Source organism: Desmodus rotundus, chromosome X (genome assembly GCF_022682495.2).
Source record: "Desmodus rotundus isolate HL8 chromosome X, HLdesRot8A.1, whole genome shotgun sequence".
In the NCBI taxonomy this organism is placed as follows: Eukaryota; Metazoa; Chordata; class Mammalia; order Chiroptera; family Phyllostomidae; genus Desmodus; species Desmodus rotundus.
In genome coordinates this window covers 59,304,094-59,322,291 of record NC_071400.1, presented here as the reverse complement: position 1 = coordinate 59,322,291, position 18,198 = coordinate 59,304,094, and the positions used below count along the sequence as shown (strand labels likewise).

The following is an 18,198-nucleotide window of genomic DNA, read 5'->3' as shown; positions in this document are numbered from 1 at the left end:
GGACTGCAGCTGCCCTGGTCCCTGTGCTGGTCCCAGGGACCTTTTTGTCCTGAAGCAGTCCCCTTACCATCTGTTTTCTCAGTGTCCTCTGTACTTTTTGGTCTCCTATCTTCATAAACACTGGGCTGCTTTTGGCTGTTCACTTTGTTTCTCAGTAGAATGGTTAGGTGTTTCACCCAGGTTCAGGGGGAAGTTATCTCTGTTCCCACCTATCTCTCCGCCATCTTCTCTCTCCTCCGTTCAAGTTTTCTGCTTCTTCTTCATTCCATTTTGGAAGATTATATTTTTCTAGAAGTGTATCCATTTCACGTAGATTTTCAAATTTCTTAGCATACAATTCTTCACTGTAATTTCTTACAATCCTTTGTATTACTGTGGTATCAGTTGTAATCTCTCCTCTTTCATTTGTTGTGTTTATTTGGATTTTCTCTTTTTTTCTTGATGAACCCAATTGAAGGTTTCTCAATTTTGTTTATCTTTTCAAAGAACCAGTTCCTGGATTCATTGATCCTTACTTAGAATTGTGCTTTTAGTTTCTATGTTATTTAACTCTACTCTGATCTTGGCTATTTCATTCTGTCTACTTGATCTGGGCTGTCTTTGTTATTGTTCTTCGAGTTCTTGTAGGCATAGGGTTAGGGTGTTTGTTTGAAATGTTTCTATGTTTTTAAGGTAGGCCTTTATTGCTATGAACTTCCCCTCTCAGGACTGCCTTTGCTGTGTTCCATAGGTTTTGGGTTGTTTTGAGTTCGTTTTCATTTGTTTCCAGAAAGTTTTTGACTTCCTCCTTATTCTCGTTCTTGACCCATTCATTGTTTAATAGGATGCTATTCCGTCACCACGATTTTGAGTGTTTTGGGTTTTTTCCTTTGGGGTTGGTTTCTAGTTTCAGTACCTTGTGGTCAGAGAAAATGCTTGATGTGATTTCAATTTTCTTGAATTTGTTGAGGCTTGCTTTGTGTCCTATCATGTGGTCTATCTTTGAAAAAGTTCCCTGTACACTTGAAAAGAATGTGTATTTTGCTTCTTTGGGATGAAAAGCTCTAGATATATCAGTTAAGTCCATTTCATCTAGGGTATTGTTCAGTGACACAATATCCTTCTTGATATTTTGTTTGGAAGATCCAGCTGCTGATCTTGGTTATTTCCTTCCTTCCACTTGCTCTGGGCTGTCTTTGCTGTTGTTCCTTCAGTTCTTATAGATGTAGGGTTAGGTCATTTTTGAAATTTTTCTAATTTTCTTAGGTAGGCCTGTATTCCTATAAACTTTCCTCTCAGAACAGCCTTTGCTGCTTCCCATAAGTTTTGGGTTGTTTTATGTTAATTTTCCTTTGTTTCCAGAAACTTGTTGATATCTTCCCTGATGTTCTTGTTTTTCTATTCATTGTTTAATGACTTGTTATTCAGTCTTGAAGTATTTGACTGTTTTTGAACTTTTTCCTTGAGTTTAGTTTCTAGTTTCAAGAGATGGTGGTCCAAGAATATGTTTGATATGATTTCATTTTTCTTGAATTTGTTGAGGCTTGTTTTGTGTCCTATCATGTGATCTATCTTTGAAAATGTTCCATGTGGATTTCAAAAGAATGTGTATTTTGCCTCTTTGGGGTGAAAGGTTCTATATATATCAGTTAAGTCCATTTGATCTAGGACCTTGATCAATGCCACAATGTCTTTGTTGATATTTTGTTTGGAAGATCTTTCCAAACAAAACAGAGGGGTGTTAAAATCCCTTACTATAATTGTGTTGCTGTCAATATCTTTCTTGAAGTCCTCCAAGATTTTCTTTATGTATTTGGGTACTCCTATGTTGGGTGCATATATATTTACTATGTTTATGTCTTGATGGATTCTTCCCTTGAGAAATATGAGGTGACCTTCTGGGTCTCTTTTTATGGCTCTTGTTTTGAAGTCTATTTTGTCTGACATGAGTATTGCTACTCCGGCTTTTCTTTCCTGTCCGTTTGCTTGGAATATTTGTTTCCAGCCCTTCACTTTCAGTGTATGTAGGTCTTTTTTTCTGAGGTCAGTCTCTTGTAGGCAGCATATGTGTCATCCTCTTTTCTTATCTATTCAGCTATTCTGTGTCTTTTTATTGGCGCATTTAATCCATTAACATTTAAGGTTATTATTGATAGGTATTTATTCATTTTCCTCCCTTTGTAACTGTGTTCCTCTTTGTCCTACTCTTTTCCTTCCTGTTCTGATAGCAGTCCATTTAGCGTATCTTGTACTGCTGTTTAGGTGGAGATGTGTTCTTTCAGCCTTCTATTGTCTGGAAAACTCATTTCACCTTCCATTTTAATTGAGAACCTTGCTGGGTGAAGTAGTCTTGGTTGCAGGCCATTGTTTCTCAGTACTTGGAATATTTCTTGCCATTCTCTCCTGTATTGGAGTGTTTCTGTTGAGAAATTACCTGCTGCCCTTATTGGAGCCCCTATGTATTTTGCTTCTTGTTTCTCCCTTGTTGCTTTTAAGATTCTCTCTTTGTCTTTAAAACTTGGCATTTTAATTGTGATGTGTGGTGGTGTAGGTCTCTTTGAGTTCATCTTCATTGGGACTGTCTGTGCTTCCTGAACATGCATGTTTTTTGTTTTTTGGTTATTTTTCCCCTTTCCAGGTTTGGAAAGTTTTCTGTCATTATCTTATCAAACAGCATTTCTATCCTGTGTTCCTTTTCTTCTTGTCTGGTGTCCCTATGATTAGAATGTTGTTGCGTTTCATGTTATCTTGGAGTCTCCTTAAGCAATCTTAATATTTTTTAGTCTTTTTTTCATTCAGCTGCTCTACCTGGGTGTTTCTTTCCATCTTGTCTTTCAGCTCACTAATTCGTTCCTCTGCTTCATCCAGGCTGCTTGTAATTCATTCTAGTGTGTTTTTTTATTTCAGAAATTGTATTTTTTATTTCTTCCTGGTTTTTATATATAGTTTGTATTTTCTTTTTCATACTGTTGTTATTTTCACTCGGTTCCGTGTAGTTGTCTGTGAGTTCCTTGAGCAGCCTTATAACCATTATTTTGAATTCTATATCTGATTGTTTGCTTACCTGCATTTCATTTAGCTCTTTTATTAGGGAGTCTTACATTCCTTTTGATTGCAGGTTCTTTTTTTGTCTTCTCATTTAAGGTGACTGTTATTGTTTGTTTCTGGTCTTCCTGATGTTCAGCTTTGCTATCTGTCCTTGAAGATTAAACTTCTATGGTATGAATTCTATGGGATTCAGTGGTGTGGTCTCCTTGATCTCCTTGTCTGGATGTTCCAGGGTTTCCCTTTCTTCTGTTTGTGTGGGCTCTCTTGTTGGTCTTGGGTTTTTACCTGTTGGTGGTTCCTTTGTTAGTGGGTTTTCTCCTCCAGCAGGTATATTGGTGTTCTTAGCTACCACCTAATCTTGTATTTGATCAGTGCAAAATGAATTAAGACAGCAGGAGAGTATTATGTGGGATTTGAGGTACCAACAAGGAGGGAAGAGACAGGAGATCCTTCAGGTAAGTATAGCATCAACTGTGATATTTCACCCAACTAGCCACTTTTTATAAAAGTGATAAAAAGATAAGACTCTTGTTAGCAGAGAGAAGGATTGTGAGCTGAATCCAGAAAACAGCACTTGTGCGAGGTTAGATGATAAGATATAGTGAGAGTAAAGGATAGAAAATAGGTGTAGAGAGAAGATGGCAGCGAGATAGGTGGGACTAGAGTCCACTTCCCCTCAACGCCAGTGAAATACCTAGCTGATCTGAGGAACAGAGTGAACAGCCAACGGTATTCCAGCATATATGAAGATCGGAGACCAAAGATAGAGGACACTGAATGATCAGATGGTAAGAAGAGTGCTTAAGGACAATAAGGTCCCTGGGACCAGTGCCGGGACCAGGGCGGCTGAAGCCCTGGCCTGGGCACAGGGTCTGCTGAAGGATCCTTGAGAAAGAGCCAGGCTGGGCTGTGTGAGCAGCCAGGTGCTTGTTTGGACCGCAGGGGCTTGAATAGGAAGAATTTCTCAAAAAGGAAAAGAAAATAAAGGCAGTCAGCAGCTAGTTAGAGAACTCTGCAGCAGCCGCAGCCACTGGCGCCCCTCCCCCCTCAGTCCCTGGAATGTGAACACGGAAAAGCAACCCCAGTACTCACCTGAAGCCTGGCTGGAGTGCACCCAGATTAGCAGACTGGGGGCCCACAATTGAAACCCTGGGTGGGAACGCGCCCTGATAAGTGGCCTGGCTGCCTGGGCACACAGGCAAAAAGCGCCTGGGTAGGCATGCACACCTAAAACACTGGCTGGGCGCCCATACCTGAAACCTCGGGTGGGTGTGCAACCCAATCAGTGGCTGGCTGCCCCCATGCACAGACCCAAAGCTGGGGATCGGCAAACAACCCAAGTCCAAAGCGGAGATCAGCCACACAAACCGATCAAAAGCCTGGCTGCCTGCAGGCCACCACATCCAAAAGCACCGGTTCTGAAAAATTCCTACGTAGCCCCTGCGCACAGAACTCTGTAGGGCCTACTGGCTCTCTAGGAGGAAGGCAGAAGGCCCAGAAGAGGGGAGCTGCAGGGCTGGGGGAGACTGCATTCCCCAGAAAGACTCGACCCAGTAGGGGGCTGATCTACCGCATAGCAGCACCCAGAGCCCCTAGCATATAAGACAGCACACAGCAAGAAGGTGGAATGTGAGTTGCCCCTAACTGGTGCAACTCAAGGACAGCACAGCTGGTGAACTAAAGGCCTAGTGGGGAGCAGAAGGACCCAGAGGAACTAGACTGAAGGCTGAACAACAGCGAAGAGTGTGGCTCAAGAAGGGAGAAAAGTGAAACCAATCCTTCGAACCACCCCCTCCCGTTCCACAGACAGGAAGAGCAGCAGAATTAACCTGACCAGTTTAAAGCCAGCAGAAGACTTTTTTGTTTTTTCTTTCCTCCTTTCCCCTTGAATTCCTTCTTCCTTTCTGTCCTTCTTTCTTTTATTTATTCCTTCTTCCTTCCATCTTTTACCTTTTTTATTCCTTCTTCCTGCCTTCTTTTATATATTCTTTAGTTTTAATTTTTGTTAAAATTCCTTCTTATCATGCCTCCAATCTTTCCTTATTACTTCTTCCTTCCTTCCATTTTTTTCTATTCCCTTTTTCTCTCCTTCCCTTCTTTTTTTCCCCCCATAATTCCTCTTTTTCCCACAGGTGAGACAAGAAAACCTGGAGCTCTGAAAAGTCCAGAGTTAGAACGTGTTACACCCATACACATCAGCTGAAGACCACTGAGTACAGGAGATTAAGGAGACGGCACCACTGAATGCCACTGGCATTCTACTATAGAAGTTCATAACATAAACCCAGGGAGTCAGAATAGATCAATTTAAGAAGCAGAGGCTAACAAGAAGAGTCTCACAAACATCGGAAGACAAAGAAACAATTCCCAAATGAAAGGAAAGGAGGAAGCCTCAGAAAGAATGCTAACTGAAAAAGAGGCAAGTCAACTATCACATACTGAGTTCAAAGCATGGTCATCAGGAACCTCACTGAATTCCCTGAGCACACAGAGAACTACCAGAAACTACAGGGAAATTACAATGAACTCACTGCAAACTATATCAACATGAAAAAGGAAATAGAAACTACCATCAAGAGCCAAGAGGAAATGAAGAATACAATTTCTGAATTGAAGAACACAGTAGAAGGAATGAAAAGCAGATTTGATGAAGCAGAGGATCGGATCAGCGAGCTGGAGGACAAAGTAGAAAAAAAAACACAGAAAGAGCAAGAAAGGAAAAGAGGCTCAGAAAGAATGAAGAGGGATTAAGGGAAATGCAGGACAACATGAAATGTAACAATATCCGTATAATAGGAATACCAGAAGGAGAAGAAGAAGAGCAAGGGATAGAAAACCTGTTTGAAAAAGTAATGATGGAAAATTTCCCTAATCTGAGGAGAGAAAAGGTCACCCAAATCCAGGAAACACAGAGAGTCCCAAGCAAGAGGAACCCAAAGAGACCCACTGCAAGACACATGTTAATTAAAATGGCAAAATTCCAAGACAAAAAGAGGATGTTAAAGGCAGCAAGGGAAAAACAGGAAGTAACATACAAGGGAGCCCCAATAAGGTTAGCAACTGACTTCTCAATGGAAACGCTCCAAGCCAGAACAAAATGGCAAAAAATATTCCAAGTAATGTGAACCAGAGGACTGCAACCAAGACTACTTCACCCAGCAAGGCTCTCAATCAAGATAGAAGGCCAAATAAGAGTTTCCCAGACAAAAGAAGTCTAAAAGAATACAATTTCACCAAACCAGCTCTGCAAAAGATGCTAAAGGGACTGCTTTAAGGAAAGGAAGGAAAAGAGAAAGAGAGAGGAACACAGGTAGGAAAAAATGGCAATGAATAACTACCTATCGATAACAATCTTAAACATAAATGGATTAAATGCTCCAATCAAAAGACATAGAATAGCTGAATGGATAAGAACACATGACCCACATACATGCTGCCTACAAGAGACCCATCTCAGGACAAAAGACTTATACACACTGAAAGTGAAGGGATGGAAACAAATTTTCCAAGAAAACAGACAGGAAAAAAAAGCAGGGGTAGCAAAACTCATATCAGAGAAAATAGACTTCCAAAGAAGGGCCATAAAGAGAGACCCAGAAGGTCACTTCATAATACTCAAAGGAAGAATCCACCAAGAAGACATAAACATTGTAAATATATATGCACCCAACATAGGAGCACCCAAATACATAAAGAAAATCTTGGAGGACTTCAAGAAAGATATTGACAGCAACACAGTTATAGTAGGCGACTTTAACACCCCACTGTCAAAAATGGATAGGTCTTCCAAACAAAATATCAAGAAGGATATTGTGTCACTTAACAATACCCTAGAAGAAATGGACTTAACTGATATGAGCTTTTCCTCCCAAAGAAGCAAAACAGACATTCTTTTCAAGTGTCCATGAAACATTTTCAAAGATAGACCACATGATAGAACACAAAGCAAGCCTCAACAAATTCAAGAAAATTGAAATCATATCAAGCATTTTCTCTGACCACACGGGACTGAAACTAGAAACCAACCCCGAAGGAGAAAACCCAAAACTATCAAAATCACGGAGACTGAATAGCATGCTATTAAACAATGAATGGGTCAAGAAAGAGATTAGGGAAGAAATGAAAAACTTTCTGGAAACCAATGAAAATGAACTCACAACAACCCAAAACCTATGGGACACAGCAAAGGCAGTGCTGAGAGGGAAGTTCATAGCAATACAGGCCTACCTTAAAAAGATAGAAACATTTCAAACAAACAACCTAACCCTACGCCTACAAAAACTGGAGGAACCACAACAAAGACAGCCCAGAGCAAGCAGAAGGAAGAAAATAACCAAGATCAGAGCAGAGTTAAATGACATAGAGGCTGAAAGCACAATTCTAAGGATCAATGAATCCAGGAGCTGGTTCTTTGAAAAGATAAACAAAATTGACAAGCCTTTAAGTAGGCTCATCAAGAAGAAAAGAGAGAGGATCCAAATAAACACAATTACAAATGAAAGAGGAGAGATTAGAACTGAAACCACAGAAATACAAAGCATTGTAAGAAATTACTACAAAGAACTGTATGCCAAGAAATTTGAAAACCTAGGTGAAATGGACACATTTCTAGAGAAATATAATCTTCTAAAACTGAATAAAGAAGAAGCAGAAAACCTGAACAGACCAATAACAGCAGACGAAATTGAAGCAGTCATCAAAAAACTCCCAACACACAAAAGCCCTGGACCAGATGGTTTCACAGGAGAATTCTACAAAGCATTTAAGGAAGAGCTAACCCCTATACTTCACAGACTACTCGAAAAAATCCAAACTGATGGAAGACTCCCAAACTCTTTTTATGACGCCAGCATCATCCTAATCCCACACCCAGATAAAGACACAATGAAGAAAGAGAACTTCAGGCCAATATCGCTGATGAACATAGACACTAAAATTCTCAACAAAATATTGGCAAACCGTATCCAGCAATATATTAAAAAGATCATACACCATGACCAAGTGGGAATCATCCCAGGGATGCAAGGATGGTACAATATTCGACAATCAATAAACATAATACATCACATCAACAACAGCAAAGACAAAAATCACATGATCTTATCAATAGATGCAGAAAAATCATTTGATAAGATACAGCTCCCATTTCTGATAAAAACACTCAGCAAAGTGGGAATAAAGGGAGCATTCCTCAACATAATAAAGGCCACATATGAGACACCTACAGCCAACATCATACTCAATGGACAAAAACTTAGAGCTTTCCCACTAAGATCAGGAACAAGACAAGGATGCCCTCTCTCACCACTCCTATTCAACATAGTATTGGAAGTCCTAGCCACAGCAATCAGAAAAGAAAAAGAAATAAAAGGCATCCAAATTGCAAAGGAGGAAATGAAACTGTCACTGTTTGCAGATGACATGATAGTGTATATGGAAAATCCTATAGACTCCACCAAAAAACTACCTGACCTAATAAATGAATTTGGCAAAACAGCTGGATACAAAGCCAATACTCAGAAATCAAAGGCATTCCTGTACACCAACAACAAAATTGCAAAAAGAGAAATCAGGAAAAAAATCCCATTTGATATAGCAACAAGAAAAATCAAGTACCTAGGAATAAACCTAACCAAGGAGGTAAAAGACCTGTATTCAGAAAACTACACAACACTGAAGAAACAAATTAAGGAAGACACAAACAAATGGAAGCATGTACCATGCTCATGGATTGGAAGAATTAACATCATCAAAATGGTCATACTACCCAAAGCAATTTATAGATTCAATGCAATCCCTATTAGAGTACCCATGACATTTTTTTCAGATATAGAACAAACATTTCAGAAATTCATATGGAACCATGAACGACCCCGAATAGCTACAGGAATTTTGAGAAAGAAGAACAAAGCAGGAGGGATTACAATACCTGATATCAAACTGTATTACAAGGCCACGGTAATCAAAACAGCCTGGTACTGGCATAAAAACAGGCACATAGACCAATGGAACAGAACAGAGAGCCCAAAAATAATCTCAAGTCTTACGGTCAATTAATATTTGACAAAGGGGACATGAGCATAAAATGGAGCAAAAACAGCCTCTTCAACAGATGGTGTTGGGAGATCTGGACAGCTATGTGCAAAAAAATGAAACTCGATCACCAACTTATGCCATACACAAAAATTAACTCAAGATGGATAAAAGACTTAAATATAAGTTGTAATACCATAAAAGTTCTTAAGGAAAACATTGGCAGGAAAATCTCAGACATTTCACGCAGCAACATCCTCACAGACATGTCCCCTAAAGCAAGGTACATAAAGGAAAGAATAAACAAATGGGACCTCATCAAAATAAAAAGCTTCTGCATGGCTAAAGAATACAGCGCCAAATTAAAAAGAGAACCAACAGTATGGGAAAACATATTTACTAATGATACCTCAGACAAGGACCTGATCTCCAAAATATATAAAGAACTCACACGACTCCACTCTAGGAAGAGAAACAACCCAATTAAAAAATGGGCAAAGGACTTGCACAGACACTTCTCCAAGGAAGACATACAGAGGGCCCAGAGACATATGAAAAGATGCTCAGGATCACTAGCTATCAGAGAGATGCAAATTAAAACCACAATGAGGTACAATCTCACACCAGTCAGAGTGGCCAACATAAACAAATCCACAAACAAATGTTGGAGAGGATGTGGACAAAGGGAACCCTAGTGCACTGTTGGTGGGAATGCAGACTGGTGAGGCCACTGTGGAAAACAGTATGGAATTTCCTCAGAAAACTGAAAATGAAACTGCCCTTTGACCCTGCAATTCTGCTGCTGGGATTATACCCTAAGTACCCTGAAACACCAATCCAAAAGAACCTATGCACCCCAATGTTCATAGCAGCACAATTTACAATAGTGAAGTACTGGTAGCAACCTAAGTGCCCATCAGCAAGTGACTGGATTTGAAAACTATGGTGTATTTACACAATGGAATTCTATGCAGCAGAGAGAAAGAAGGAGCTTATACCCTTTGCAACAGCATGTATGGAACTGTAGAGCATTATGCTAAGTGAAATAAGCCAGACGGTGAGGGACAAATACGATATGATGTCATCTTTAAATGGAACATAATCCATATAAGAAAAAAGCAAACAAAATACAACCAGAGACATTGAAGTTAAGAACAATCTAACAGTAGCCAGGGGGGATGGGGTGGGGACAGTGGGAAGAGGGGAGTACAGGAACTACTATAAAGGATACATGGAGAAAATGAAGGGGGAGGATGGAGGTGGGGGAGGGAGGTGGGTTCAGTTGGGGTGGGGTGGAGGGATGGGGAGAAAAGGCATACAGCTGTAATTGAATAGCAATAAAAATTTAAAAAAGAAAGTAATTAGGTGTAGTGTGCAAGATAATAGAGTTAACCAGAACAGTAATAAAGATCCAGAAAATAGTGAAATGGGCTAAGACCAGGGAAGGTTGGTGTGTAGTGTTTACAATTATATGGAACAACAATTATTTGTCATAATACTGGAACAGCAATAATATCACAAGAAATATATGATTTGAATAACAAGAATAAAAAGTACACAACCAAGAGTAGTGTGTTATTGGAACCCAAGAGAAGTGAAAGTAGGAAAATTAAAATAAAGTATGAAAGAAGGAACAAGGAAAACCAGTCAACAATGCAGTTAAACAAACAAAACTAAGAAAACTAAACAGAAAGAAGGGAAATAAAATAATAGTAATGAAATAAAAGAAGTAATAATGAAAAATAATAATACAAATAAACAATAAAATGCAAGTTCTATAGGATAGCAAAGTGAAATTTGTCTCAGTTTCTCAGTTGTTGCAGTTAGCCTTGTGCTCCCTTCTAGGATCTGTCTCTCGACCTTTCACAGCTCCAGGTCTTATTGTCTCACTTGGGAAAAAAAAAGGAAAAAAAAAAGAAAAAAAAGGTGGGGGAGAAAAAAAATGCCTCCTGCTGACTTTAAACTCATCAAGCCAGTTCTGCTGGTCTTCCTGGATGCTGTAGGCAGAGGAGGGCTGGGCTTTGGGTTTCTCCCTTCCTATTGTTTTGGGAAGGTGTGGGCCAGGTCTGGGCCATAATATTCACAGTTGCCCAGCCTCCATCCCAGGTCCTCCATGTGGTGCTGGGCCCCCACTGTCCTTCACCAGGCCAACACCTTTAACCCACCAGTTGTGCTGCCCTTTAGGTGCATTAATTTGGGGCAACTCACACACCACCTTCTCCTCTTTGGTGACCTAGGTTCTGTGCCCTCTCAAAGTTTCTTCAGGGCTGTTCAGCTCCTGCACTGAATTAAGTCTTTTTGGGGACTGCTAACTCCCTGAGCCCTGCTGCCCTCCTCTGAATGATCCACGTGGTGTGGCTTCTCCTTCCTCTTAGAGAGCCAGCAGAAGAACAAGCCAGCCACTGGGCAAGCTAGCCAGGGCAGGAGCCAGCCACCCAGCAAGAGTTCCTCAAACAGCAACTGAGAGCCTTTTTTTTTTTTTTTTTTTTTGAGTAAAATACTCTTGTTTAAGCCTGCCATTCTTAACAAGCACCCAGCTGTTCACACAGCCCAACTTTCTAGCCAGACTGGAGACTATCCGGTCAGGGTTTGACATGGCCCAACTGTTCTGCCTTCTCCAGGTATCACCTAGCTCTCCAGTTTCTCTTGTAATTACCTAGCCAGTATCCACAATCTCAGTGGGTGAACACCGCCTCCGTGTGTCACCTACTTCATCTTTATTCCCTTCAAAGACTTCAAACATCCAGAAATCCTCTGGTGCCACAGTGTTCTCTCTGCTTTTGTATGGGAGTGAGCTGCTGATTTGGCTCTTCTCCAAGGATCCTACAGCAGACACCAGGCTGGAGGCTGCAGCAGCCTTGGTCCCTACACAGGTCCCTGGGACCTTTCTGTCCCAGTGCAATCTCCTTATCATCTGTTTTTCAACATCCTCTACAATTTTGGTCTCTAAACCTCATGTAAGCTGGTATGACGTTGGCTGTTCACTCTGTTTCTCAGATCAGCTAGGTGTTCCAGCTGGGCACAAGGGGAAGTGGGCTCCACTCCCACCTACCTTTCCCCCATCTTTGGGAGTCCTATGTACTTCTCTATGTTCCTTTTCTAGGTACTGAGGATACAGAAATAACAAAATAGGGAAACTTCCCTTCAGGGATTCTTGCATTAGGTAGGAAGGCAGACAAGTAAGCAGACAGTTACAAGAAAGAAAAATAAACACAAAGAGCATGTATCAGGTAGTATCAGTCATCTCCAAATTTCAGTCACTTAATCCAAGACAAATTTATTTTTCATTCATGCAAAGTGTGTTGTAGATCCTGGCAACTCTTTAGGGCAGTTGTCCTTCATATGTTGGCTCATCATTCCAGGCTGTTTGTCTTATGGTAGCTCTATATCAACATGTGTTTCCATGATGACCATGGCAGTGAGGGGCTTGTATGGGACATTAATTGTTCCAGCCATAGAGGAACACACATTACTTCCTCCCATAAGCAAAACCAGTCATGTGGTACATCCCTACTTTAAGTGGGCAGATAAATTGGAGTGCAATCATCCTATCTTCCTGGTAGTAGAGGAGAGTTGGATACTGGAACATTTGTAATCTGCTGCAGGTAAGGGTAATCCCAGTGTGACAGCCTACTGCATGTGAATGCCAGAGATCTCTAAGGCTCTCCCTAAGTTTTGGGATTCTGCTGTCATTCTCAATGATACCTAAAGCGATGGACTTCATACTTGTACCTGGCATGTTCTCTATGAAGTAATAGTACAGGTGAGAGATTTTTCAGGGGTTTCCCTCTGACTGTGCCCAATATCCTTTCTCAGAAGTAGCAAGTTGGCTGTCATTCAGAGTACTACACTGGTCTCTCTCAGAGCTAAGGCAACAGGTTTTCATGATACTCTGTTTTTCTACTTTCTTTGGCCCAGATGCAGTGACCGAAGTGAAGACTGATATCTATGTGACCAGTTTTGGCCCTGTGTCAGACACTGACATGGTAAGTATAGTTCCTGGTAAAGTAAAAGGGAAAGATGATACAACAGATCAAATAAAATGGTTTTTTTTTTCTTGTGTCAGGGCCTTGAAGCTATGTTTTCTGGAGAAGTTTTGTCTCAAACGAATTCTCTACCCTCACCATTCTATATTTAGCCAAATCCATCTCTTGTCCTGCTCTCCCTACCTATTTATAAAAAAGCATATACCCTCATCAGGAGTACCAGTCCCTTCTTTCCCCAACACATCTTTCAAAATTGACTTGGCTCCCTATCCTCAATTAAACTTTCCCTGACCTCTCCTTTCACATTTTGCCATCACCGCACACATTTTACTACTGATAGGTCATGTGAAGAAAGCATTGTGGTGGAGATTCTCAGTCAAGCAGCCAGTGGTGTTATCCAAGTCTGTTTCTTTCAAACAGGCCCAAGGGCATTCACTGGGTACTCGGACTGACCAGGGTGATGAAAAGTATTTGGAGGGAGAGTAAAAACCACTTCTAGAAACTGAACCTTCTGTAGATATAAGCAGTGGGAGAGCTTTGGAGCAGATTCAAGGAGTAGGGAATAGCACAGTAAAGCTAAAAAGGGGATGACTCATGAGTCATTTGAAAGGATTTTCCCTTCTCCTATCACTGTCCATTGTTGCCAAAGCAAAGACTGTAGAGGAGAGTTGAAACAGGATACCCCCATCTTAATGGACCACCTGATTAATACTAAGTATCAGATATTTGATTTAATAATTATTATATAGCGAGATAAAAAGTCTATTATGTTCTCAGTATGCCTGGCAGTTATTAGATGCTCAATAAATTTTTGTTGAATGAGTAACTTTGTGTTGAAAATAAAACTTTTAAAATAAAAAAAATGTATTTTAAAAATATGTAATGTCCATGTTCATTACTTAGATTTTTCTCTGTATCTCTATCATCAATGAGACAACTACTTAGCAAGGAACAGGGCTTCTTTAAACCTGTTGAGTACATACAAATGTTTGTGTCAGGACATGTTAGAGTTTTCCCTGTAGGTAATACAGAACCATTCAGTGGATTTGAGTAGGGCAGTGAAAATATGTTTTGTATTAGAAAGATTGATCTGGCACTCTGAACAGGATGTACTACACGGGGCAAAAGATTGGAGGATGAAAACTGCTTTAGGCACATTGATTTTTACATGACTCTTCCTTCAACCAAACAAGGTATAGGAGTCACTTGGAGAAGCAGGCAAGTTCTCAGGCAGAGAGAGCCATATGTGGTTGTGAAGCCAGGCAGGGGAAAGGTATAGGCCTGAACTTTGTCTTTCAAGTGTGGAATAAAGAGAAGGGAACAGATATATAGTAGACTCCCTGTATACTCCTTAAGGGCAAGTACCAAGTCTTTGTGGTTTCCCTGGCACTTAACAGAATACTTGACACATAGGGAGAGCTCAGTGAGGGGCCCGTTTGAAATATGCGGGACAGAGGAAACAGGCCTTTCATAGGGTCAGCAGGAAAACCTTTATACCTTGTCCCTCCTCAACCTGTTGGCTACTCCCACACACTCAGATCTAGGTATGCATTAAAACTGTTGCCAGTTGATAATTCAAAAGTACTCCTTAAAAGCCAAAATCTGAATTAAGGTGCTCTAGGGACCCCCATATTTAGAGAGATCATGGGACATTGGGGATAACCAGATTCACCTGTGATAGATTAGAATTTTTAAAAGAAAGCAACTGAAGCTACTCTTTGAACACACACACACACACACTCACTCACTGATGCACCAACATCCACAAATACATTCAGAAAAAGGTACATGCATGTAAGAAAATACACACAGAGGGGAGACACAAGATGGCGGCAACATAGGTGGGAGCGGAGTCCACTTCCCCTCAACGCCAGGGAAATACCTAGCTGATCTGAGGAGCAGAGTGAACAGCCAACAGTATTCCAGCATATACGAAGATCAGAGACCAAAGATAGAGGACACTGAAAGATCTGACGGTAAGAAGAGTGCTCAAGGACAATAAGGTCCACGGGACCCAGGACCGCGCGGTACAAGGGCGGCAGAAGCGCCAGCCCTGGCGCAGGGGCTCCTGCAGGAGTCTTGGGAGAGGGCCAGGCTGCGCTGTGAGCAGCCAGGTGCTTGATTAGACCAGGGGGGCTTGAAAAGGAGGAATTTCTCAAAAAGAAAAAGAAAATAGAGACACTCAGGGGCTAATTAGAGAACTCCCGGTAGTAGTCGAGGCCCCTGGCGCCCCTCCCCCTCCACCCCTGGACTGCTACGCTCACCTGAGGTCCGGTCGCGCGCGCGAGCAGATTAGCGAACGGGACCCACACTTGAAACCCCGGAGGGGCGCCCACACCTGAAACCTCCGAGATAATTTGGAGCAGAGACTAGCTGCTCCACCCACAGGCCCAAAACCTCGGAACCCAGTGCCGCGTGATTCAGTCCCAGGGCGGCCCCGCCCGCCCGAGAGACTCAAGCCCAGGGTGGCTGGATCGGGCCCCCAAGCACAGAGCCTGTGGCTCAGCGGGCTGCGCGCGCTCACCGAGCACAGGGCCGGCTGGGTGCCTGTTTTCCAAATACAAAGCTGCTGGCGAGTGTCCTAACCCCAAGGCGGCTGAATCCGCCACCTGCGCGCCAGCGTTCCAAGCCCTGGCGGCTCGATTGGTCCGCCGGCTGCGCGCTCAGGGCACAAAATAACGTCACAGACCCAAAGCGGCTGGATTCCCCTGCTGCGCACGCACGCGTCACAAGCCAAAGCGGCTGGATTGGCTGATCAACGGACTGATTGACTGCCAGGGACCACACCTACACAACAGCGAAGAGTGTGACCCAGGAAGAGAGAAAAGTGAAACCAATCCTTCCAACCACCCCCTCCCGTTGCACAGACAGGACACCAGCAGAAATAACCTGACCGGTTTAAAGCCAACAGAAGATTTTTTTTTTTTTATCCTTTTTCTTTTTTTTCCTTTCCCCCTGAATTCCTTCTTCCTCTCTCTTTTTTTTCTTTTTTTTCATTCCTTCTTCCTCCCATCCTTTAATTTTTATGTCTTCTTCCTGCCTTCTTTTATCTATTTCTATGTTTTAATTTTTGCTAAAATTCCTTCTTATCTTGCCTCCGATCTTTCTTTATTCCTTCTTCCCTCCTTCCTTCCTTTCCTCCTTTCCTATTTCCTTTTTCCCTCCTTCCCATCTTTGTTTTGGTTTGTTTTCTGTGTGTGTGTGTGTGTTTTTTTTTCTTTTCTTTTGCCCCCCCTTTCTCTTTTTCCCACAGGTGAGACAACAAAACCTGGAGTGCTGAAAAGACTAGAGTTAGACCGTGTTAAACACATAAACGTCAGCTCAAGACCAGTGAGCACAGGAGAGTAAGAAGACAGCACCACCGAATCCCATTGGCATTCTACCATAGAAGTTCATATCATAAATCCAGGGAGTCAGAACAAAGCAATTTAAGACGCAGAGGCCAACAAGAAGAGCCTCACAAACAATGGGAAGACAAAGAAACAATTCCCAAATGAAAGGAAAGGAGGAAGCCTCAGAAAGAATACTAACCGAAAAAGAGGCAAGTCAACTATCAGATACTGAGTTCAAAGCAATGGTCATCAGGAAACTCACTGAGCTCTCTGAGCTCAAAGAGAACTACCAGAAACTACAAGGAAACTACAATGAACTCACTGCAAACTATATCAACATGAAAAAGGAAATAGAAAATATCAACAAGAGCCAAGAGGAAATGAAGAATACAATTTCTGAATTGAAGAACACAGTAGAAGGAATTAAAAGCAGACTTGACGAAGCAGAGGATCGGATTAGCGAGCTGGAGGACAAAGTAGAAAAAAACACCCAGAAGGAGCAAGAAAAGGAAAAGAGGCTCAGAAAGAATGAAGAGGCAATAAGGGAAATGCAGGACAACATGAAACGTAACAATATCCGTATAATAGGAATACCAGAAGGAGAAGAAGAAGAGCAAGGGATAGAAAACCTGTTTGAAAAAGTAATGATGGAAAATTTCCCTAATCTGAGGAGAGAAAAAGTCACCCAAATCCAGGAATCACAGAGAGTCCCAAACAAGAGGAACCCAAAGAGACCCACTGCAAGACATATCATAATTAAAATGGCAAATTTCCAAGACAAAGAGAGGATCTTAAAGGCAGCAAGGGAGAAAAAGGAAGTAACATACAAGGGAGCCCCAATAAGGTTAGCAACTGACTTCTCAATGGAAACGCTCCAAGCCAGAAGAGAATGGCAAAAAATATTCCAAGTACTGAGAACCAGAGGCCTGCAACCAAGACTACTTTACCCAGCAAGGCTCTCAATCAAGATAGAAGACCAAATAAAGAGTTTCCCAGACAAAAGAAGTCTAAAAGAATACAGCTCCACCAAACCAGCTCTGCAAGAGATGCTAAAGGGACTGCTTTAAGGAAAGGAAGGAAAAGAGAAAGACAGAGGAACACAGGTAGGAAATAATGGCAATGAATAACTACCTATCGATAATAACCTTAAACGTAAATGGATTAAATGCTCCAATCAAAAGACATAGAACAGCTGAATGGATAAGAAAACATGACCCACACATATGCTGCCTACAAGAAACCCATCTCAGGACAAAAGACTTACACAGACTGAAAGTGAAGGGCTGGAAACAAATCTTCCAAGCAAACGGACAGGAAAAAAAAGCAGGGGTAGCAATACTCATATCTGACAAAATAGACTTCCAAAGAAGGGCCATAAAGAGAGACCCAGAAGGTCACTTCATAATACTCAAAGGAAGAATCCACCAAGAAGACATAAACATTGTAAATATATATGCACCCAACATAGGAGCACCCAAATACATAAAGAAAATATTGGAGGATTTCAAGAAAGATATTGACAGCAACACAATTATAGTAGGGGATTTTAACACCCCACTATCAAAAATGGACAGGTCTTCCAAACAAAAGATTAACAAAGATATTGTGTCACTTAACAATACCTTAGAGGAAATGGACTTAACTGATATATACAGAGCTTTTCATCCCAAAGAAGCAAAATACACGTTCTTTTCAAGTGTCCATGGAACTTTTTCAAAGATAGACCACATGATAGGACACAAAGCAAGCCTCAACAAATTCAAGAAAATTGAAATCATATCAAGCATCTTCTCTGACCACAAGGGTCTGAAACTAGAAAC

General features: G+C 41.4%; 1 protein-coding gene across 2 annotated transcripts in view; it reads left to right on the top strand.

The window, feature by feature from the left end:
- GABRA3 (gamma-aminobutyric acid type A receptor subunit alpha3) overlaps window positions 1-18,198 on the top strand; it is a 413,998-nt gene that overhangs the window by 183,128 nt on the left and 212,672 nt on the right. For both annotated transcript variants that reach the window (XM_045188241.3, XM_053917478.2), the window contains exon 4: window positions 12,979-13,046. In XM_045188241.3, coding sequence (XP_045044176.1) covers window positions 12,979-13,046 — 68 coding nt within the window. The remainder of the gene's footprint in view (window positions 1-12,978; window positions 13,047-18,198) is intronic.